This window comes from Atractosteus spatula, chromosome 8 (genome assembly GCF_055471065.1).
Source record: "Atractosteus spatula isolate fAtrSpa1 chromosome 8, fAtrSpa1.hap1, whole genome shotgun sequence".
NCBI classification, from domain to species: Eukaryota; Metazoa; Chordata; class Actinopteri; order Semionotiformes; family Lepisosteidae; genus Atractosteus; species Atractosteus spatula.
In genome coordinates, this window is record NC_142713.1 from 18,469,235 (window position 1) to 18,494,668 (window position 25,434).

The 25,434-nt window shown below is 39.0% G+C and overlaps 1 protein-coding gene across 1 annotated transcript in view; it reads right to left on the reverse strand.

The window, feature by feature from the left end:
* Positions 1-713: 713 nt before the first annotated feature.
* The window catches only part of shank3a (SH3 and multiple ankyrin repeat domains 3a), a 476,554-nt gene continuing 451,833 nt past the window's right edge, over positions 714-25,434 (reverse strand). The window contains exons 20-25 of the mRNA XM_088922585.1: positions 25,112-25,192; positions 22,188-22,211; positions 21,757-21,884; positions 19,053-19,158; positions 14,858-17,237; positions 714-1,588 (exon numbers count right to left, since the gene is read on the reverse strand). Of these exons, the coding sequence (XP_088778711.1) occupies positions 1,027-1,588; positions 14,858-17,237; positions 19,053-19,158; positions 21,757-21,884; positions 22,188-22,211; positions 25,112-25,192 (3,281 nt within the window). The 3' untranslated portion in view covers positions 714-1,026. The remainder of the gene's footprint in view (positions 1,589-14,857; positions 17,238-19,052; positions 19,159-21,756; positions 21,885-22,187; positions 22,212-25,111; positions 25,193-25,434) is intronic.

Sequence of the window (25,434 nt, forward strand, 5' to 3'; positions counted from 1 at the left end):
GGTGACAAAGTGAAGCAACGTCTTTCCAAGCAATGTTTAAAAAAAGGGCCAATATAAGGAAGATTCATTTTCAACAGTGGATTTTATATAATACCATATATAGTTTTAGTAAAATTATAACAAAAAATTATATATATACTTTTTTTGCTTTCAAATATATATATAGAATTGGTAAAAACACAAGTAAATTACTAGTGGAATATTTAAACTTCTATATCCTCATAATAGCAGTAGGAGACAGGTGCTTGATTATTTTTTTAAAGCTGTCATCTAAATACGTATATCTTATCTATGTAATATTCCCTTTGGAAAATAAGTCTTCCCAAAGCAAAACCTTGATTATGAAAAAAAGCCACTAGTGTCGGTTAAACATTCTCCTAATATAATAGATACCACAGTCAGTAAAAGGATCTCAGATAAACTTTGTTCCAATGCAACTGTCTGATCTTACTCCCCCCCCCCCCCACCCTCCCTAAAATAAATGCCAAATGCTGAATTAAAAAGAATTCCAAATGTGTGAGGCAGCTGAAATTCCCTCACGGAGGAAAACAAAGTCTTTTTTGTCAGTTTTCTGTTTGTCAATGTCGATTTGTGAATACTTCGAAAGGCAACTGAATTTTCCTTTCAGATCGAGACCCTCCTGTTCATTTCAAGCTGGAAAAGAAAATACCTTAGAGGCTGAAATGATGAGTCCTGGGAAGGGGGGGGGGGGGGTTGGGATGGAGGCTTGGGTTGGGTTGGGGGAGCCACACCAAGCATTCATCAAAAACGGGACGTTCTGGTGGAGGTCATGCAACATTCACTTTTGCAAAGAAGGACGTCACTCCACACAGACAGACTGGCTGACCGGCTGATTGCATGGGTGAGTAGAGATGAAGTGGGGAGGCTGTATAGGGAGGCGTTTATTCTTCTATCTTCCATTCAGTGCAATGCAGTGAGTAGAGTATAAATATCATATTTGTTTTTAAAAAAAGGGGGGGAAAAAATTAAAAAAAAGCTTCGACAGACTAGAAGGGCTTGTGGAGGTCAACTCTCTAGTAACTGTTTCAAAGCTCGTTCAATGTTCATCCGGTGGCCTACGCGAGTAACTCCCAGCTCAGCAAAGTCGTCCTTGGTCAGGGCAGGCAGATGCGAGCCCTCGATTTCGTTGTCCTGGAACCTTTCCCGGTGCTCCCCCAGGTTGATGCTCTCCAGCCAGTCCCCCACGTCGTACTTGTTCCACAGGTGAAGGGGCTTCTGGATGAAGGGTCGCAGGGGGTGCAGAGGGGAGCCCAGGGTGGGAGAGGGGGACGGCGAGGGGGAGCGGCTCCGGGCGCTGGCGCTCCGCATGACGAAGCGCACTTCCTTGGGCTCGTGAGGGATGCTGAGGCTCGATGACTTGAGGATGGTGGGAGGGGTGGTGGGGGACGTGGAGTGGGCGTAGGGCCGAGGGGGGCCCAGAGGGTCTGTCCTGTCCGTGGCCGCGGGGACTTTGCCTGGGCTCGGAGTCCGGCGGGTCACAGGGTAGCGGCTGCCTGGTCTGATTGTGTACGTCGTTCCGTAGCTTCTCTGGGAAATGGTGTGGAGCTCTCCTAAACTACTGAAAAGTCTACAGCATAGCGGGAGTAGGAGTGTGGGAAGAGAAACACAAAGAAATAACTTTAATTAACACTTATTCAATATATCAGTCATAGATACTGCAAAGTGCCGCACAACATTTACTGGCCTTTAAATACTCCAATGAAATGTGAAGCATTTGAGAAAGGGATCTTGCAGGAACAAAGCAAAAACTTGCATCAGTGGATTTATATTTTGTATATGTATATTGTGTAGCCCCCCCAACTACACTCAGGAAGCACATTTAGTTGGGTGTGTACTATAGTACAGTATATCAGGTCTGAGTTCACTTACTCCTGGAAAATCTAATGGATATTACCAGGCAAGTCATTGCTGCTTTGTAGAAGCAATCAATTTAAGTGAAGGTCATCACTCTTTTTCTCAGTATAACAGACTTCTAAAGAGAGTTCATTCTCTGTCATGTCCAGATGCTGTATGTCACTGCTCAGTTGTACTGCAGCACTTTCCAGTCTCCCTATTCTTAGTCTTGTCACTCTTGGCCCTGTTATGCTGTGTTTATGCCAACCTCTCATTATCTTCTGCTGTCTTCATTTTGCCCTGCTCTTTTACCTAAACCGCCTTGAGAAGACATGAAACAAAGCACCAGTATGAGAAAATCAGCAAAGTCCACAGAGAAACCTCTTGAGAAATTTCTCAGCTCTAGTTAGGTGTAGTATTATCCTTTAGCTCAGCAGCAAGAACAACATTCTTACTATATATTTATATTTGTATAAATAGTTTTGCAGACCAGCTGACCAAAGTGCAAAGCACAAACGACAATAGAAAACGCCATTACTAGAAAAAAAAAGTTTGTCCACATTTCACTGTTAGAATTTTCATCTCCTTTAGTCTCACAGCTGTTAAGTAGTTGAATTAATTTCCTGGTGTGAACAGCAACTGTGATTTACTTATTTATAAAACTGAATAAGAAATACATAATTATTACTTTCACTTTAGCTCTGCTTAGATCAGGTACTGTCTGTAATAGTGTATTTTTTCTTCTATGAAAAAAATAGTTTGTAAATGTGCTTAAAGAAGAAAACCGAAATCCCATAATCCTGGTTTCCCAATGACCTTAAGTATTACTTTCCAAACAGCAAAAAAAGTCAATACAATCTGGACAGAAATGGCTGAGGAGCAAAAGTAACTGTAAATATCTTCAATGATGCAACAATCTATCATTTTGTATTCTAAGTTCATAACAGAAATGTAATTTTACTACTGTCAGTGCTTTATCTTACTCCTTGTAGAATCAATCAGATGGCAGAATGAATGTCAGGTTTGGTACCAAACATTTATGAGTATTTTCTTACAATTAATTTATGGTTATTTTATTTGGGATTTTTGACAACTGTCAACAGGTATAGCAATGAACCTTAGCAGGTTAAACTACCAAATGGGTGACAGTATACTGTATCAGTAGCTGCCACCTTCATCAACTGAGGAATTCTCAAGGGACTGAGTAACAGATCTGATGCATAAAAGTGCCCCACAATACAGCAATATCTGGGTATTGTGTGTGATTACATCAAATTTGTGTGCAGTCTTTTGAAGAAGCCATATCATCTTACAATTCACAACTAACAATCCCCTGAAGAAGAAGCTAAGAAGGTGTGAGCCTGGTCAGTACCTGGATGAGAGACCTCCTAGGAAAAATTAAGGTTGTTGCTGGAAGTGGTGTTAGTGGGACCAGTAATGGGTGCTCACCCTGTGGTCCGTGTGTGTCCTTCTGCCCCAGTATACTGATGGGGACACTATACTGTAAAAAGACTCTGTCCTTCGGATGAGATGTAAAACTGAGGTCCTGACTCTCTGTGGTCAACAAAAACTCCAGGGCGATTCTCAAATAAGGAGTAGGGGTGTTACTCCGGCATCCTGGCCAAATTTCCTATTGGCCTTTATCAATCTTGGCCTCCTAATAATCCCCATCTATGAATGGTGAGTGGTGAGCGTACTGTGGTCACTATGGCTGTCATTCAGGTGGGGCTGCACATTTGTGGTGGTGGAGGGGAGTCCATTACCTGCAAAGTGCTGAGTGGAGTGTCCAGAAAAGTGCTATATACAGGAGTATGCAAAACGTTGGGCACCCCTGCCCAAATTACGTTTTGTTGATTTTCTACGTGAAAAGAAGTTAATACAACCTTCTTCAGTGAACAAACTTAAACTTGACATATTTCTACAAATTTTAATGCACAGTTACCATTTATTTGCTGAATTTAACAGATTGAAAAAAAAATAAAACAGTTAATGTGGCATGTGCAAAAGTTGGTACTTAGTAACACCCCCTTTGGCAGAAATCACAGCCTCCAAACGTTTCTTTTAACCAGCTAACAGTCTTTCTATTCTTGCTTTAGGATTTTTTCCCCCACTATTCCTTGCAGAACACTTCTAGTTCAGAAATATTCTTAGGTCATCTTGCATGCACTGCATGTTTGAGATCTAACCACAGATTTTCAATAATATTCAAGTCTGGGGACTGTGAAGGCCTTTCCAAAACCTTAATCTTTCATTTCTTGAAGTAGTTCATGGCTGATTAGGAGGTATGTTTTGGATCATTGTCTTGTTGTAATATCTAACCTCTTTTCAGCTTCAGTTTCTTCACCGACTGTGAGACATTAGCTTCCAGGATTTGTTGATACTTAGTAGAATCCATTCTTCCCTCTACCTGCACAATATTTCCTGAGCCACTGGCTACCACACAACCCCAAAGCATACTAGATCCACCCCCATGCTTAACAGTTGGCAAGGTGTTCTTTTCTTCAAATGCTTCTCCTTTTTTTCTCCAAATGTACCTTTGGTGATTGTAGCCAAATAGTTCCATTTCTGCTTCATCAGACTTGGTTCCAAAATGCCTCTGGCTTATCTAAGTGCTGTGTTGCATACTTCAGACGTTGACTTTTGTGATGAGATCACAGGTAAGGTTTCCTTTCTGGTGACTCTTCTATGTAGATCATGTTTGTGCAAGCGATGCTGCACAGTGGACCAGTGCACCACTACTCCCGTGCCAGCTAAACCTTCCTGCAGGTCCTTCGCAGTGATATGGATTCTCGCATTCCTGACCAGTCTACGAGCAGTTCTATCAGAGATTTTTCTTGGTTTCCAGATCTTGTCTTGACTTCAACAGTTCCCCTTAACTTCCTTTTCTTAATGACATGAAAAATGACATTTTGGACAGTGGAAATTTCAAGCAGGAAGCATTTAGATATCTTTTTATAGCCTTCCCCTGCTTTGTAAGAGTCAATTATCTTTATTTTCTGATCCTCAGTCAGCTGCTTAGAGGAGCGGAGCCCATGGTTGTTGAGTGTAAGCACAACACCCTGAAAGGTTCGAAGAGTCAGAGAATTTATGAAGCTCTGGAACTGTCATCACCTGTCTTGGATTAAGGCCTAATGAGTCAATTAAGTTCTGAGACCTAACAAAAAAAATAACACTAGCGGGTCAACGGGAAGGGTGCCCAAACTTTTGCACCTGCCACATTTACTGTTTTATTTTTTTCAATCTGTTAAATTTAGCAAATAAATGGTAACTGTGCATTAATATTTGCAGAAACATGTCAAGTTTAAATTTGTTCGCTGCAGAGGTTGTGTTAACGTCTTTTCACTTAGAACATCAACAAAACAACAAAACATGTAATTTGGCCAGGGGTGCCCAAACTTTTGCATAAAACTGTAAGTGTAAGGAATTATTATTATCATCATCAATAATAATAATAGAAAAAAACAAGACTAAGTTTTTGTTGGTGTGTAATGTATGATGCAATGGGACATTTGAATGAATTTATAACATTTAATAAAACACCGTTGGAGGTTGGGTGGACTTGAATCAGCTATGGCACCCTGACTTTTGCTGTGCAACAGTGACACCTGTGGCTTTTCCAGGGTGCTCTGATAGTGGCCTTGTTTCTCTAGCAGGTACTGACTGTAGATGATCTACAGAGCAACTCGCCACAAGCCAAATGGAGAGCAGTTCTTAACAGCAAACATGTCTAAGAGCAGTGCTGAAGAAAACTGGTTTTAAAACGTCCATTACAAAGGTTCATGTGGGGAACAGAGTCAGCGTGCAGGCAGCAAAGGAACAAGCAGAGGTTAATTCCATGCTCTAAAGTACAAATAAACACAACGTTTAACAGTTGAGTCGAAAGTTTCAACAATTGAGTCAAAACCTCAAGAAACTTCTCTTGTAGAAGGTTCAATAGCCAAAACATTCTTTTTTTCCCAAAGATAAGTAACAATCTTCAGTTCCATGCAGATAGGATATAAAATAGAAGGAATTCCACAAAACTCCCCTTAAATAGATCCAGATCATTTATTATTTCAACAGTTTGTTAAAATAATGTCATATTTAATTAATTCTATGAAAATACATTTGTTTGGGATATTCTGATAGAGAGTGACATTTTTAAAATTGTCTTATATTTGTGATTTGATTTTTGAAGCTCGATGCACCAATGCATTTGGATAGACAAGAGCAAGTACTTAATTTCTAATCATTTTATGTATAATGAAACAATGTCATTTTGAATTTATTTCTTAGATTTATAGGGCATACAAGTTCACTTGATGTTTTCACACAAAAAACGGTACTTAGCACGGTATATTCATCTATGCTGGTGCTCTCCCTGCCACAGAAGCATAAGCCAACCACAGCGACTGCATATGGAAATCAGATTTAGTAGTCAGGTTGCACACATGGGCAACATCAATATAAACCAAATAGTGCAGCCAATCTAACTACTGTCGGGGACTGAAATTCCAATCAAAAATGGATTTAAATTTCCCTTTACCATCCACCCTGCGTCTACAACAGAGAATGAGCCATGAATGGAGCAGGGATAGTCTGCAGACATGTGGGGCAGTTTTTGGCATTGTATAACACTTGCTTGTTGATATAATGGGTACCCTCATGATTTATCCAGAGGTGCCTGTTCCAAGCAATGGAGATGTACACTAGAGCTCAGCTGGAATAGAAACCAGCAGAGACTGTTTCTCCAGGACCAGGGTTGGGAAATGCTGCTATCCACGGTGGATTGAGTTAGTAACATAAAATGTTAATGCAGACTCTAAGTGCTACAGATACAAAGCGTATTCTCTGTCTGCTGCCTTCCAGGTCAATCTGAATTAGAAAGACTCAGGAAAGACAAACAAGCTATAGAAGTGCGAGTTGTGAATTCATTTTGCTACTTGCTCTGAATCCAAAGTAAATTCTTCTTGAAACAACATCCACCCCGTCTCCTGCAGTAGGATTTTTACCAGATCATGTACGCTCTTTTACAGTACGTACCTTAAGCAACTGCAAACATTAGCAAGACCTATTTTCCCTTTACTTGCAGGGCATAATTTTTTTTTTCTCCAGTCTTTACAAGCTGGCTCAGTTTTGCTAAGAATTTAGGCAAAAGATATTTAGTGTAAAGCAGAATTTGTCAAAGGAAAAGGCATCAAATAAAAATAAAAAGGAAGTGGACTAAAATGCATTCAATTTTCCATTATAGTAAACAATGTGTCTCTAACCCATGCCTGTCCAAGCCCAGTTACTGGAGAGATTGAGTGTCCTCTGTTACTGTCACCCTAAATTATCCATTTATTGTCTTACTGGTTGTATTTAATAAACTTTTAATAATTTAATAATAATAATTGTTGGATGAATTAAGTAAGTGAGGACCTGGAAAGAACGTCACTGTACCCTAAGGAACACGGGAAATCAACACCCCAGGAATTGAGCTTGACGGTGCTCTTTTGTATCTATGTGGTATCTACTATAAAGTTCCAGTTACTCTTTTACAATGTCCATTTAACTATGCAATACAAATGCAATGTACTGTAGCACCTCTGCTTCAATCGTTTTAAAAACTATTCACTGAAAAAATATTTATATTTAAAAAAAATATTTTCTAAGGTTCTTATACCTCTTTAAATACAATATAATTGTCCAAGAAACTTGGTAAAGTCAACTTTAAAAGACAGTATGGTGTTTATAGCTTATGTATATATATTCTATGTAGTAGATATATATTTAGCCGGCATTTGTATATTTATGCAGCTAGACGTTACAAAATGTCTACAGAAATCTATACAACCTGCCAAAATCTGGCAATGTTTCTTTAACAAAACATTTTGTTTGGTGTTGTAAGGCATCAGGTGTAGTATTGAAAAGTGTGCAAGGCATGCTGTAAGTGTGCTAAATAATACAAATAAAAAAAAAAACAACTCCAGTTTTCAAAGATATAAAGCACAGTTGACCTTCACACTGCCGAGAATTTATTCTCAATGAGCTTTCCTGGAAAAACAAAAATTCTCAGAAAGGAATATCCTTGCGTGCCTCTTCCGAACAACATCACAATTCTTTGAAGCAATATCAGTTTAAGAAATACTCAGGTATAATTGCTTCTTTAGAAAAAAAAAACCTCTTCATCCATTTCTAAGTGAAAGCTTTTGCTGCGCTTATAAAATTCAATATTAGTTAATTGAATGAACTTCATTTCTGTAAGGGAGAAAAATTGTTTTTCTCCGCTCTGGCTGACGTTAGAACATGGCAGGGAGAACCAATTCTCGGCATCTGGAAGGCTGGGGGGGGGGGGACGGGGAGTGGGGGCTTTAAATAAAAGCGCAGCCACGTGACAAGGATGAGTACCAGAAGTAAAAGACAAACAACATCAAAAAACAGAACAGGAGAGAGAAGTCAGTTCTGGGAAAGGGGAGAGAGAAAGGAACTGAAACAATGAGGATTGAAATGAGATGAACATGCGCACTTACACAGTTTTCCCACCCTCCTGGGGCCAGATTCAGTTCTAGACAGAGCAGCGCAGGCATGCAAAGTGAGCAGAAAGAGAGGCAATGAGAAGAATGTTAGCATCAATCCATGAAAATAAAAAAATGAGCACACAATTCATATCTTAACACAATAAAAAAAGGGTAAAACAAAAAGGACAAGTGTTCCCAGATTTTTATCTCCACCTATGGGTACTTCCAGGAGGTGCAGCTCGCTTCAAATGCATCACTTAAAAAAGCGAACTTTTCTTCACAAATCAGGCTTCTCACAGAACATTTTCCAGTTTAATAGCTAGACCAAGATATTTTAAGCAAGGGCTCAGATTCAATGAAGACTTTGAACCACCTGCCAGTGGCACATTACAAACCAAGTACTGAGGTTGCTTTTTTCACTGCCACACAATTCTTGTGAATTTGGTGGCAAATGTTTAGATTTAACTTAGGCCAAGGTGTCAGTAGTGGTAACTGAGTTCAGCCGCAGAAATCCAAATTTTAATGTACTTGTCCAGTGATGCACTAATTAAATCCTTTGTGGCTTCAATGTATATAATAATGGGACAAACTGGTTCATTTCCATTAATTGAACACATCATGGATGTTTCGGTTTTTGTTATATGAGAATTGTGAACAGGAGATAAATCCGGGAACAGGCGTAATTTTCACCACACATTTTGGTAAAACAGAAAAGAACAGAACAACATACAAAAAAAAATGCAAACCACAGTTTTCAAAAGACAGCCAAAGCTATGAAACAATCCTCCTATGTGATTTGGTCAAAATGGAGAGTCAGACCGATGAAACTTTTGAGCATGAATCATTTATTTAAAAAAATCAATAAAAATGCATTTTTATCAAAAAAAGAACATTGTGTGTGTTGTACCTTCTTCATTAGGCTTAAATGAAAGTGAAAAATGATTGCCAATACTGCAATGTAGATAAATGAAGACAGTAATGGTGTGCAAATTAATGACATATTCAAAATTCATTGGATATGATTAAAATAGTTCTAATATTGGAGAATTGGATTCTGCAGATGAAGTATTTTAAGGTTGATGTGACCAAATTGAAGAATTCATGAATGGAGAACACTACATCACAAAGTCCTTGTGGCCCCCCTGTGAAAAATCCTTTTTGATGTGTACCAGAGATAATTGAATACCACTCAAAGCATACAGCTCACCCAGGGAAGAAGACTCCTCTGCAAGGACAGGTTGATGACAAGTAATCAGGAATGTCACAGGTTGCAGTCCATCAGATGATGGACAGATGTGACAGATGTCTTGTTTGAGAAAGTGGAAGGTATGCAGAATGCAGAAGTACTGTACCTTTTATAGACAGTGTACAAATATTTCCCAGAATCTGGTCCTATTTGTCTAGAAATGCTGTTTGTCACATAGATGTTTTATGTATTACATAATGTGGTTATGTATATATATTTGCTGGATTTTTAATTGTATTGCAAAAGGAATCTCACACTGTCATAATGAAATAGAGGAAGTTGTGTATCGCTTAAATTAAAAAGTGGATTTGATTCTGAAGAATTTCTTTCTTAATGGTGTTAATTACAGCTCTCCAAAGCTCTGAAAGATGATAAAATGTTTGAATGATTTCTTCTCTTTCCTGTTACCTTGTTAAATGGAAACAAGGACTGCTAAGGGCATTGAAACCCAACAGAAACTTCTCCCAGATCAGAATAGTTTTGGTGAGATATTCAGATATAAATTCCCCAATGAACCTAACCCTAACCACCACAGCTTTCAACTTGCTTAATGAAATGGACTATTTGAATTGCAAGCATTTTGGAAGCTAGAAGTACATAAAACTGTTTGTTTCTACTGTGTGCCATCACTGGCTTTTATTACAATTTCTTTATGATGGCTTTTCAGTGCTAAAATACTTTTCTTGTAATTTGATTCAATATACAGAACCAAACCATATTAAGATGAGAAATGTTTATTTGCCCCATTTGACACAATATTTTAGTACCTGCAGTGTACACGTTAGGCCTTTGCATAAGTATCTCTGTAAGGCTGTGAATCGTGTAAAAAGTGTGCTCTATATTGTGCCTCATGAGTGTAATCATTGTGTCAAGACTATTAATTCTAACATTGACATTGACTATATTGTTTATGATAGTTAATGTTTTCAGCTTCACAATGATTTCTTTCCAGATCACAAAACTCTTGCACAGCTTGGTGATGTGGACAGCCTGTGAGTGAGTGACCCAATTAACTACCTTGAGAAAGTGTAAACACCTTCTCATCTCCGGAAAAGGGCTGCACCTCCAGAATAGGATTGAGCAGAACAGGGAAAAGTGTTGAGGAGCTTGGACTGTAGCAACTATTGCTGCTTCTGCTTTGTAGAAAAATAAAAATAATATTTCCCAGAATCTGGTCCTATTTCTCTAGAAATGCTGTTTGCCACATAGATGTTTTATGTATTGCATACTGTAGTATACCACCTGTTCTGGAACGTAAAAAATATGACATTTCTATTGCCTGCAACAACTAACACCTCCTGTCCCTACATAAAGTACAGTATATTTTATTCAGTTTTGCTCAAGGACCTGGTGTAAAACTGCTAGCTGCCAAATATACAGAGTTTATACTGCTAAATCGAGTATTCCTTTGTAAAAACTGAGTATATTCATTTTCAATAGTGGTTTAAATACACAGTGGTTTTAATACAAGGTACTATATCTTGAGAACTTCAACACTATTTAAAATACTAATGTGAAATACAAAGAAAATGATACCTTCAGATTCTGATGATTGATTACAGTAAACTGTAAAAAATGTATTTTTTTATGAGTTAAGTTGACCTGTCCTCTCTGCTTGCACACCATTACAGTATAGGAATGCGACAGGTAGAAGAGTCTAATGCAGGAGTAAATGTGTGAAAGATGAAGAGACCTAAGATCTAAATGAGCTGCAATGATGTGGCACATGCTAGTGTATTAATAATCCCAAGTCCTCTGTTACCTTGTTTGCACCTCCTGATACATTTAAGGCACACAAGTCTACAGAATGAGATACATTACTCTCCAGAAAAGGTATGTCTCAAAGCAGGGAAAGTAAAATATTCCATTGTAGACAGAGCAGATACTATTTATGCCTGTAAAACAGAACGTAAAGTCCCTGACTTGATTACTCTCGGTATCTGTAAAAGGTAGACTTTTCCATTCCGCAATACAAAATGAATAATTCGCTAAAAGTGCTTATTCAAATTATACCTCTTCACTTTTTTGCAGAAAAAAGCATTCTTATGTTTTCCCCAAAACAAAATATTAAAAGGAATCATACAGTCCTTTGTGCATTATGCTCTCTATTTGTGAGGGCAACCCTTGCTAAATTTTGTGCTCTTGAGTAAGACTTTGAATGATAAATGCATGTACTGTATCTCATTGTCTGCAACCAAAACAAAAACAATACTAATGTGAGCTTAAAATTGGATACTCTCCATGTGAGTATTTGAGACTTGTATAATGTTTTGGGTTAATTCTGCAAATTGTGTGAGCCTTTTCATTATACGGTAAATACACCAAATAGCTTATATTTAGCAAATGAAGAAAAGAAAAAATAGAGAAAAGTAGTAAAGTGATTTTATAATTTATTTTAATTTAAATTTTAACATATGTGGTAAGTGTCGTATACTGTTCTATTTTTGCCACTTTGCTGAGAAGATACAAAAGAGAAACATGAGTCTGGTTTGAATAATTGGTTTGACTCAAATGTGATAGTACAGTGGTAAAGATGGGCTCATTTGCATATTTCAAACTCATTCAGAATTGTGAACAATATACCAATTTTGCAAGAGCATATCCGAAAATGGAGCCTGACTTTTAAGTAACTTTAATATTTTGTATTGAGGATTTTCACATAAGAAGAAACCAAGAACACCTACAGTATATAGAACTCTGTTAAGACAGGTCTAAAGTTCCCTAGAGGAGCAGTCCATTAGATAGTTCAACTGTATTTGATTAATGAACTGATACTGAAGTCTGAACTTCAAAGCTAGTCAGAAAGGTTTGTAGGTTATGGTTGATGAAATTATCATCAATACTTGTTTAACACACGTACAGGAATTAGAGCACAACACCTCAGTTGTACTTGAAAAAAACAATGTTTAAGACTAAATTTGTTAATGTGGTGTACTTCATGGTGTACTAAAACTTCCAGAGCTCACAGAGAAATTTCCTAATTCACAGAATTATGAAGATAAATACACTGCTTATAAGCTATAGCAGAAGTCCAGTGCGGCTTACATTCAGTCCACCAGGATTGTGTTCTGCAGCTGAGTGACATCATTTGCAACTGGCAGGGAAACATCAACTACAGGTCGTTCCAGTGCATGAAGGCTGGGAGAAAGGCATTTCTGTTGCAGTTGAAAGACGCCAGACAAGGAGCAGCCTGAAGAACATAACCCTGCTGTACTGAATGGAGGCTGATATCCTCAAAAGTGCTTGTACTGGACTCGTCAGGATGCAAACAATGAAAAGAAAAATCACAGGTATGTTACTTAGCACAATTGTGGCAACATGTAGTAATGGACAATGCTGTACTTTTCAGAACTCCACAACTTGTTAAACACTCCTGAAGGTGTACTCTGAAAGTAGTGGTATGAGAACCTGTGCTTTTCCAAGAGTTAAAATAGCAGACAAGGTAACATATGACTTGGTGAGAATAACAACAGAACTAAAGTTATTGTGTTAAGAAGGGATTAGTTCAAAACATTTATACATTAAGTTCATGTTTACCCTAGGAGCTAACACCCTAAGCTTTACTTTTCTTCATTTTCCTTGTCACATCTGTAGGAATACAAAGGACTTTATTGTACTTTCAAGTCAAGAGACATTGCATTTTCAAAGAAAACAAAGTTGGTTTTATACACTTGAAAACAGTTCACCATTGGTAATATTTAATGCTAGATAAACATTAAAAAAAAAATCCCAAGTCATTCCTGAAAAAAGAAAATGGCACATTCAATACGTAAATCCATGTCCAGCTAAAATGTAATTTAAGTCACATCTATTTTTTAATATATTTGATATTTTATCTGACACTTTGTACTTTGTTGATGGCCATTATGATGCATTATTCAGAACAAACAGCACACACACTGGTGCCCTGAAATTAAGGACGAAAACATTGTTATCTACCAGTAAGGGAGGGAACTCCAGATGAGGTTTTGGTTTAGGAATCTAATAGGATATTTGTAATGGAATATTAATATTTTATGCTGTACATTACTTACCACTGCAGAATGCTGGATTGAAGATATTGCTGTGTTTCCGTACTTTTTAATGGAAAGAAAAATAATTTATTAGCTAAAATACCCAGGGCCATTAATAAATGGGTCAACACGCTGAATATATTAAATACGCCTTCTTCAAAGGAGTTTAGAATGAGACTAAAGAGTTTTCTGCTACTGGAAATGTCACTCATTAAATTTTCAAATAGCAAACTGCACTGCTTAGAATGATGCTAGAGTTGACTTCGTTTTCATCCAGAAGTGATACTTACAACAATGGACACCCTATTACATAAACTGTTTTGGATGTTTCAAAATAAAGTATACTTTAACTGTACAAGTATTTCTGACAGACATTCAGTTAAAACTTGCTGAAATGTCAGTATAACTTATGAATGAATGAATTACTGAAATTATCAAGAGAATCTTGGTTATGATAAATAAATATGGTTTATTTTAGGGCCACTGCATTGTTTGAATGAAACTGCATTTAGTTTGTTTATTGAATGGAGAGGAATCTTTCAGGACACGGGGTGTTGTTTACAATATGATGAATGATCAAAGCATTGATAGAGCACCATTTCCTCACACTCACCTTAGTCAAGAAAGACTGGAGAAAATCTAGGAACGTCACTGACATTTCACAGTAAAACATTGCTCAATACACCAGTCTCCAGCTTAAACGCATTTAAGCTTTTGTAAAGTAATTAAAGTTGTGTCTATGAACACAACAATTTTCCAAAGTTATGTGAAATATGATAATAATGACTTAGCTCCCAAGGAACTAAGAACTAAGTTATGATATTAAGCATTTGTCTGTAGAGAGAAGGTCTATAATCACGTTTCACTCTGTTCAATATTTGATCAATGCCTTTTTGAAATTTACAATCTACTTGAGCATTCTATTCACTGTTCGTACTGTGTATTTTCTACAAAAGTGTTTTTTGTACTAAATTGGCAGTATTCTACAGTTTTGTCACAAAGCTGAGTGAAAGGAATATATACAGTATATATGTTAAGTTAATAATGGGCTACTACAATCAGTAGCAAAGTGATGGGGGGTCTATCATAGGAATATTAAAAACATAATTTTAAGTTTATTAAACGTGCAAAGTTTATCAAAGCAGCAGTGTCATGCATAACCCTGGAATGTCAGTGATACTTTCATTTAACCACACATTGATCCCCAGTGATTAAGACAATCACAGTTTTAAGAAACCACGTTCTTTACAGTAGTGGCCCCTTACCTTGCACCCACCACAGGGGACTTTTTTCCAGGATCCAGTGTAGCTCCAGTTGGCTCTTCCCCGAGGGATCGTGTGTCCTTATTCAGCTGCTGTAGCCTGGAGCTCAGTTCACTGATCACAGTGGGCTTGCCGTCCTCGGCCCCAGGGATTGGCCGCATCTCCACGGGATCCCCCCAAAGCTTGGACCTTCTCTGGAAGAGGTAGCGGGGTCGGCCAGTGCCGGCGGCTGCAGCCAGCGCGGCCGCATGTTGCTGGGAGAGGAGCTCGCTATCCGAAGACTGCTTCAATAGAGGGTCCCTGAAGGTCACCGGCCCCTTGCTGAGCTGGGACTTGAGTTTTGGCTTTGGAGGCACTGGCGGCTTCTCGAGTATAAAAGTCTGCCCGTCGGCAAAGGAGGTGTAAGTATCGGTGGGCTCGCCGCTTTCCGACGACAGGGTGGACATGCTTGAGACGGTGGAGATGGTACTTGTTGTCTCCAGGTGGTGGTCACTGGAACTCCGGGTGTCTATTTCTTCCACACCTGAGTCGGCTGCAGACTCAGGCACCAAGGGGGTGTCTGAGGGCTTCCCTGAGGGTGTTCCACCAGCAGTAGGAAGTGCTGCTGCTGCTGCTGCTGTTGCTGCTTGGGTTGAGGCGGAAGGTGCAATAGGCTTGGTCTGCTGCGGTATAGGTGTCCCTGGGACCTTCACCAGGACACCATTGGCAAACTCATCCGGCGGTGGCACGAGCCCAATCTTTGCAAGTTCTTCCCTTGTCTCTTCATCGCTTGAGGACAACTGGGCAGGTGGGAGGGTGACAGTGTAGGGCTCTACTTCCTCCTCAGAACTGCCTTGAGCCAGTGTTTTTTCAGTTGATGAGCTGGCTGGCGGTTGAGCGGTCGTGGCAGCAGGGCTGGGTGGTTGTATGAGCTTAGCTTCATCTGGGGAGTGCTTGGAGGGCTCAGGCAGGGCACCTTTAGGAGCTATGGAAGGTTCCTCCAAATCCAGTCCTACTGCTTGCCCATTACTTGTTGCGTGAACCATGATCAGGCCAGCCGTCTTCTGCTGGGATGTATCCAAGATACTGATAATCATACTTTTCTTGTCTTCTGGTTTTCTTTCCTCTGCCTTGTCAGTCCTTGTCTCAATCTCTCTGCGGAGAGTTGATGGAGTCCCCCATTGGCTCTTAGTGGGGGTTGTTGTGCCTAGACTGGGTCCATATCCTCCTTTAGTTCCTGGGGAGAAAGGGGGAGATATCAATCCCCCACCCTCTGTATCTGATCGTTCTGCCTCTTTGGTCTGGGTGTCCACAAACAAAGGCCCTGTTTTATCCATTTTAGTCCTAGGTTCTGGGCTGCTAGATGGCGACTGAGCCTGGGAAGTCAGTGCCCGTTCTCTTGCGGCCAGCGCAAGTGCCAGTGGTGAGTTTGGGTCAAGGGGCTTCCCAGTGAGAGGGTGGATGAATGTGGTTCCGCCCGGTGAAGGCCTGAGAGCAGGGGCTGGGGGAGGTAGCTGGCCCAGCTGGTCCCTGCTGCCCAGTAGTCGCTCATCAATAGACCTAGACTGGGTCAGGGATGGGGGCTCCGGGACCGTAGTGCTACCTTCAATGGCGCCCACAGATAGGAAGACTGTGGATTTCCTCCTCTCTTCCAATCGCTTCTCTCTGTCTTTCACAGCTCCGGCAATAGCAGCAGCAAAAGGGCCTTTTCCTTCGATTTGGGCTCTAACTTTCTCCTGGATAAGCTGATGTTGGTACTCTGCCCTGCTAGTATGAGATAGTCTCCCTGTTGGTGAGTGCTCCCTGGCATGAGCAGAAGCCATAGCCAAGGACGCTCTTTCTTGGGCATCCTCTACCTGCAGTTGTTTAACCAAAGGGCTCTTTTTGCGCTGGGGTTTGGTGGGAGCGTATAACCCAATGCTAAACTGGCCAACATTAGCATAAGGGTTGTCAATGACCCTCCCTTTCCTCTTAATTTTCTCAGGAGGCGTGGCAGAAGGTCCCGGTCGTGGGATGTCTGTGGGCTCCACAGGAAGGTGCGAGGAGTCCTGCAAGATGATCATGGAACGGGCTTTTTTCTGGCGCTCAGCATGAGCGGCTGAAGGTCGGGGAGGTTCATAGATCTCAGCAGTAGTCACTACTTGTGGCAGCCCATGGATTTTGGCCTCTGATCCCGGTTTAAAACTAGAGCGTGTTTGATCATGAATCCGTCCTGGGGGAGGTGGGGGACAGAAGGCTGGAGGTGGACCAGTGTCCAGATAATAGGGAGATGGGGGAGGAGGAGGGGCAGTCTGGGGAGGTGGAGGGATACTGTGGCTGTCTCTAAGGCTATCTGTCATTGATGAACTCCTGGGAAACCGGGGTTCCCCTGTAGAAGCTGACAATCGGTCTTCTTCAGACGCCCCTATAGTTAGACAACACTTGCATTAGAGTAGAAGAACAATGAGAATAACAACTATCTTTATCTTCTTAGACCACAGAAAACAAACAAGAAAGAAAAATGAAGTTATTTAAAATAAAGTTGCCTTACAACTTCTCTATGTCATTGTTTTTTGTTGTTTTTAATTACTGTTATGTCCATTACAAAGAACTGTATTGCATGACATAACAGAAAAAACTTCACAAATGTGAAGCCGTTGAGTAGAAATAAGAAAAGTTATGGAATGCCTTTGAATTACTGCAGCATTTGTTTTTTTGCAAAATATATCATGTTGTTCTAGTTACAAAAAGAGAGCCACGGGGAACACAAACAATATTTCTTCTCATTTTACTTTTAAGCTGGTAGGACTTTGATAAAAAGTCAATTTTTGAATAAAAGAGACTCTGTACACCTAGAGTAAGCACCTGATGGATTCACTTCCCAGCAAGCAATGGATGCAAGGCAAAATACATTCTAGATGGGACGTCAGTCCATGACAGGGTACACATAGACACAGACATGCAAACACTCGTGCCAGGGCCAATTTTCCCAGAAGCCAAATAACCTACCACGGTGTCTTTGGACTGTGGGAGGAAACTGGAGCAACTGAAGGAAACCCTCAGAGACACAGGAGAACAATCAAACCCCACACAAATAGCACCTCAGGGTGAGAATTGGGCCCCAGTGCAGTGAGGCAGCAATGTTAACCACTGCCTCACCATGTCATCCTGTCTTCTGTTTTCTTCAATTAAACGAAACGTCTAAATTTATTTCTTGTCCCAGGGACCACTCAATCAGTCAATCAAATTCCTTGGTGTTTTTTCCATGATAAGTGTAAAGTACTTCACAAAGCCAGTTTATGCTAACTGGAAGGGTTTGAAGTGGAAAGCTTCCATATGAATATTATCAGAGATTGTAAAGTGGTGGGGGGCATCTGGAAAGTGTTCAAGTAGCCAAATCTGAGAATCCTTACGGGACTTACTAAATAACTTCAAAAGATATTAGCAGCAACTCCTTCCCAGGTTTGGTTGGAGTTAAGAGTAGCAGATGAAATGAATCATGACCAAGGATATTATTTAACCTTTTGTTAAGTCATAGTGTTATGACTGGAGAAAACAATAATATTAATTTCCCTTAACAAAAAGCAAAATAATACAAATTTTAATGTTTTATATATTGCTGTGTAACTGTTGAATGGATGGGTTGCAGACAGTACAAAGAAAATATCACTTTATTAAGTGAACAGAAGCTATTAGATTAATTGAGTATAAACTTTTGTCTTTGGAAAAAAACCCCTGAAAGGCTAGTAAAATTCATATAGATACTGTACACGGAGATGCACACATCATTAGTCATTGCCTGTAAGAAACTTGAACCTGAAAGTAAACTTTTTTTCTGAGAATCATTTCAAATGCTAATCATCGTTTGCCATCTGACTGATATTACAATGAACAATGATTTCAGTACTTACCTTTTCAAACCCTCTACAGAATGATGGCAGCTGTTTAATTGCAAATATTTTCTAGGGTTACACTCATTTTTTAATTTGTGCTGGAAGATTATAGCTAGCTGGTATGTTTATGCTTTTTGATTTCATGAATGTCTCATTGTGTTCTTAATTTTGATGCAGGATGTGCAAACAAGACAAACAAAAAAGTACGTGGGCTGCGCAGTGCACGAAAACCAAAAGATATGTACCGTTTTCTTTTCCTGATAGCAATCCACTAGGCTTTATAAAGTATTACAGTGATGAGAAAATAAAATACTGAAAAGCAAAATATGGAATTACAAAAACCTTACCTACGGATTTAGTTCTGGGCATTCCTTTTGGCAAAGGGATGTGGGATTTCTCCACCCCTGGAGGAAGTCCAGAGTGTACAGGCATTCCCTGACGCTCAAACAGTGACTACATAAAATAAAAATTGAAACGTAAAATGTGAAATATCTGAAGAGATTCAAAACAAGAACAATACACTCAAAATGTTGATTTTAATTACTGCAAGAATGGTGAGAGAAATGTCTATGTTTACTTAAATTTTGAGGATCTCCAGGTTGATCAGGATGATTAGAGTGTGAGAGAAGGTGCCTGACAAATGATATTATTTGCTCAAACATTAAGCAGACTAGTCCCTATATGAGGAATATGCCATGTCCTTGAAGACAATTTTGCCAGACCATCACAGGACTGTCTCAACCATCTGATCCATGTGCATCACCATTTTCAAATATTCTTCTCACATTTTCATCACATTTTCCTCATTGAAAAAAAATCCATTAGACCTGATTCTTTTGTGCATCAGCATGTACTTTCTTAAACTCCACATTGAACAGAAGTTTCATGGCATGGTAATGAAGAAACTCACAGAAAATGGATAGCCCATGATATGTCTCACAACACGTCATTGTCTCTTGCCATTGCTACACTTTAAGAGACATCTGTTTGTTTATGCAAACACTGAAAATTTATTGATGAATCTTATCGGGCCCTCCTCACCTGGTCACCTTAAGTCTTTCAATGCACCATTCTTGTACTCTCCATAGTCTATGAATTAAAGACAGCAACATCCAATCTATCACAGTCTTACACGACTGTTATCCTTGACAATAAGGGAGTGTGATTAAAAGGTGAGGCTGATGCATTCTATCTATTTTTTGTTTGTTTTTCAGAGATGAATAACTTCAAAAATGGCTTATGGTGGCATGGAAGATAGAACTCTCATGCAGTAACATTTGGATGTAGTAGGCATGCCAGAGAAAATTAGAAAAAACTAAAAAATGTTGTTTGTTTCTCGGTTTTAAGAAGAGTTATGGAATCTAGAGGGATGACAGGCTGAACAGTTCCTGGTGAAGACAAATTACACTTCCACTGCTAATCAAGAATGAATTTTGCACTTCCTATTGACTGCAAATTAGTCTTAACAGAAAAAAGTGTTATTAAATATGTGGCATCATCTCTGGCTGTGTGGCTGCACATTTGCATCGCAGCAGAAAAAACAAAATTTTCTTTATTTTAAAGTATGACATTGACTTCAGACTTCAAGGAGTGCTGCAGTGCAATTTATGCCAAGGAGTATCAAACTCTGAGAACTTGCTATAATCTGACAGCTGCTTTTAGAACAAGCACTGTCTTCTTATATCCTGATTTGGATGAATGCAATGACCCAAGTTTTGTCTTTCATTTCATCCTTCATTTCCAGGTTTCCAATGAGACAAATAATATTGCAAATGAAGTTTAAAGATCTTTTTAATAAATAATACCATCTTGGTATTCAACTGCAGAGAGCTAGTATTTTGATTTAAATTTTAATGTTCTTTTTCATAAAGGTACTGCTCTTACAACAATTCTAAGCAAAAAATCAATAAAGGTCACAATGAGTAAATCATCAATAACATTCTACCAATTGTCTTTTAGTTATATAAATAGGATCACTTTAAGCAAAGAATCAAAAGGAACACTCAATTTTAACAAGGAAGAAATGTGTGAATTTTGAACTAGAATGTTCTTAATAATAAATGTTTTTGTAAGAACTCAGAGCACACAACTAATGTAAAACAGCTTTACAGCTGAATATTGTACAAAAATGTATATTACACAGTTCCAGAGAAGAAAACTGTTGTGTTGTTTAAAATGACGTCTTATTAATAACAAATTTGCCCTTTCCATCTGCAATAGTTTTACATTGCCTTCATTGCTTTTATCTTGGCAGTTTTAGGAGTAGATTTGCCTCTGGAATTTCAGATTTTTAGGCCACTCCCAATTTAGAATGGGCAATTTTTAATCAATCCAGTTCACTGCTATATCCTGTGTACCAGAACAGGAACGGGAAGATCAATTGATATGAATCTTCCAATATCAAACAGAATAGTTGAAGTACCTCATTGAGTGCCTGATTTCTCTCTTACTGCAAGCTCACAGACACCAGCAAATTCACATTGAATCACCCTCCAAGACAAGGAAACGCTGGTGGAGCTTGGCTAATTGTATGCCGCAGCTTAGGTAAAGCTGGTCATAGTTCACAACACAACCAAAACGTGAATTCGCTGGTCTGTAGCTACAGTACAGCAGCCAAACTGCAATCTGAATGGAGGTCTTTTTTCTGAAGGCGTTTGGGTGACAGGTAATCTTTTTCTGAAAATTAAATCTGGTCACATTTCTCATCATGTTAATTCACCAGAGTAAAACTTTTTGGGTTCATATCTTATTTTATATAACTGAGATACTGTATGATCTCAGTAATTCTAACAAACTCTTGATATCCTTGTGAGCCAAGTACAAACCCAATATTACAAATCGATCAAAGAAACGGCTCAAGTTTTTCTGTTCCATCATTAGGGCAGAATATGCTTTTATTGCACTGCACAAACACAAAGGAGCTAAAAGTGAACTTTCTGTTTCTGTGTTACCAACTGCTGAACTGATTTATCTGGGGGAACGGAACCCGTTTTTATCTCCAGACACCGCCTTGCTTCCTCTTGGTGTCGTTGGAATTGGGCATTGACTTACACTGATCTCTGCTGGTGTGATTCTCCTGCTTGTTGGACGCTGCTTCACCGTGGCTGCCCTGTAGTCTGCTTCTGCGATTTCAGGTCTCAGGGTTGGTTCTTGTGCAGCCAGCATTTCATCCAGTTTTTCTGCACGGATGGACAAAGGAGAAGAGAAGCTGGGATGTGATACGAGGATGAAAAAAAGGTCTGTGACCCGCAAACTTTTTGCTGTAGAACATGACAGACAGCATCCACATTTTAAAATCACAGACTATATGAGATGCTTCAAAAATGTGCAACATTAATTGCAAAGAGGTTGCATTTTTTTCTTAAGGTGCATAGCTACGGATCTTCCTGCCCCAATCAACACTGATTAAATTATTAACAGGTTTGAAGATTAGCTTAGGGTGCCAATACTGAAGATGATGTAAGTGTCTTTACACAACTCACCCCCTCGTCTCCTCCTTGCGGATGCTTGTGGGAAATAAATTGGGGAAAAAAAGCTGCAGCATTACATTTTAAGAACTCAAGAAAACGGACTAGAGAAAGTCATTGTTCAAATCTCACCGTCAGAGAGAAATTATTCTTACATCAGTAGAGAAAACATTAGACATTGTTACACTATTATACAGTGATACACTGTGGTAAGCATATAGCAGCTATTCCTACGGTGCTAATGTCATAGGTAGAATTTAACTGCAAAACAAGATGAGTGCTATTTTAAAAAAATCCAAACTTTAACCACAAACTGCATGAATAGTGGACAAGAATTTGCCAAATTGCTCTTGAAATATGATAGAGATTTTGATGTCAATATATGTAAAACTAAAGGCAACCATGTTCTAACCACTAAATAACACCATATTGAAATCTACCTTTTTAGCATAGGATGCTACAGTATAAATCAAGGAGCCAATCATGTTGTGCCATAGATGTAGCAAGCCAATTAAATTCCTTCCCTTGTGACACACCTCCACCATATTTGTTATATAGTGTTTTGTTGAATTATTGATTCTGATGGTCAAATATGAACTGAATTGAAGTGGCGTTCAATAACAGTTACCACGGGTACACTTTTTAATAAACAGCTTGACTTGACTAAAAACAATAGTCTTTTCACAGTATGACAAAATGCATTAGTCACATTATATTTTCAAACCCCACATGTCTTTGACAAAAAAAACTGTAATGTGTTCCATATTTTACTATCAGATATCATCTCATATAAAAAACACACCTTCTTTCAAGCCATCTTTAAATCTTGTCAATAAAGAAAATTACATTACATTAGTCTAGTTTGCATCCACACTTCACTTGGGACTGTTGTGTAAATCCTGAATATTTACTACAGCGGTCATATGGCTATTCTAGAAGAATATTAATCTTCGCATAATGAAAATTAATTTGCCCAGGCTGTGGTCTGTATATGATTGCTGGTATGGGTCAGTGCCATTGAAACAGTCTTTCTCAAGGCAAATGTCTGAACATTCACAAATCACAAAATATAATGATCAAGTGGTCGGTATATTATTTGTTATTCTTTAATTACATGAAGTATTTAATAGAAGAAAAGATGGATGGGTTTCATGGTTTTCTATAGGCTAAAGTTCTTCGAGCCTCTAAAGAGGACAGGTAGTATTTGTTGGCCAGGGATCTTAATTCTCTCCAATGGAGCTTTCAGATTTGTGTGACACTGACTGATGCCTCTTCCTGGCCAACAGTTTGTGGTGGTTTATGTTATTTTACTGGAGTTACCATGACAACTGATATTCTAAGCAGAAACAGGAGAAGGGAATGAAATAGTAGCAGTGGAGATGAAAGTAGTCTATGAGTAGTAATAAATAGAATGACATTTTTACTTTTCATCATTAAAAAATACTTCTCAAGTGGCAATTTTCATCCAAGAACTGGAAAAAAATTACAAGGAAATCGGAAGTTTTCATCCTTCTCATTAGGATGCTTAAATTCCTTGGCAGGGACTGTAAGTTAGGGTAGGAGAAAGGATCTCTTCTCCAAAAAGAATGTTAATTTTACTGATGCATTCATAGATGCCAGCTTCCAAAATAATATTGTAGATATGAATTTAATTTTGAACATTATTAAAAAAATATTACAGCTGTGTCTGCATTTTGCAGTAAAGGTTTAGAAATAGATTTTCAAATTTACACCCTTTCTTTTAAAAACCCATCACAAGGAGAAAGGTATATCCTCACAGAAAAAACAACACTAAATATGTTGCTTAGGTTCCTACAGAGTGTACGCAACTAGCTGTCATAAGAAACCTTTACTTCAATGTGTTATGGGCAACATTTTATATGTTTTGGGAGTGTGCAGATATAATTAAGATTTGTAAATAGGTTTCTTCTTCCCCCTTCTTCCTCTTGCTAAATTATAACTCTGGTTTTGGCTCTCATAGAGAGCCAAAGAGGTTGGTTTATTTCACAGCAGCTAAAAAGATTTTTAATTTGGGAGCTCTTCATTCTCTTCCCTGGAACCACTGGATATCTGTTACTCTTGACATTATTTATATGGAGCATTCTCATTCTCAGTACTGTACCACTGATGGCAAGGTAGGTGAGGGTATATATATATATATTTTTTTTTTCTGTTTCTGGAAAACTTAAAATAAACATAAATGTTCACAAACAAATTAAGGTTTTAAATCCTCCATCCTAGAATTGCACCTCTAATCCCAAGGTTCGTGTTTTGCAACAGAAACAGACTAAACCTTTGTTAAGCTTAGGGAATTATGTTTTACACAGCCAAGAAATTAAAACACATATAGTCTTAACTTTTAGTCTTGAACAAAGTTCAGTTTTGAGTTTGTAAGGGGATATGCAAATATTCAACAACCCATGATGTACCAAGAAAGCCAGACTAAAGCACTATAGTATTATACGAAATAAGATAAAGGTTCAAGTACAGTGAAGTACAGGCCCATCAAGACTGGAAACAGGAGGCACCCGTTTGACCCCTAGAATATATATCTGTAACACAACACCTAGGCAGGTTTTTAAGCTGCTTCCCAAGAATGCACAGAGTAATGACTGGTACGGATAAGCTATTGACAACCAAATGAGTCAGACAGGCTGATGGCCTTTATGTTTCTTTCATATCCACTTAAAAACAGCCTAATCCCTGACTCTAAGAAAGATTTCCATATTCTGAGTTCAGTAAGGCTAGGTGAAAGACAGAGGCCAAAATAAGAATTCTGCAGGTGTATATGTCAATGTCTGTGTCCATGCTAGCACAAGGAGACACTCTTGAAGTGCCTCACCTCGCTCAAAGTGCACATGAGAAATTTGCCTTAACGCTAACTGGAGGAGAGTTATTCACAACTACAAAGGAAATGGACAAAGAAGAGAAACGCTTACCGAGCTCCTCCAGCTCGGCTGTCATGGACTTGGAGCGCAGGGTGAGGGTGGTGCTGGGTGCCCTCTTCGGGGGCGGGGGAGCTGCAATGAAAAGTGAAGAGACTTTGGATTTCCTGCCCAGGATTTTGCGAGCGCCACCTACGTGGAGGTGCCACTTCTTCTCCACGGCCTTGATCTCGTCATACTCTGGGGAGCTGGAGGACTCGCACTGCTGCAGCAGCTTGTTCAGGCTCCGGTTTGAGGCAAATTTTTTCATGGTTGATATTCCTAACGCATCCTGGTCAAGAGATGACTTCGAGAGCAATGAAAACAAACGCCCCAAA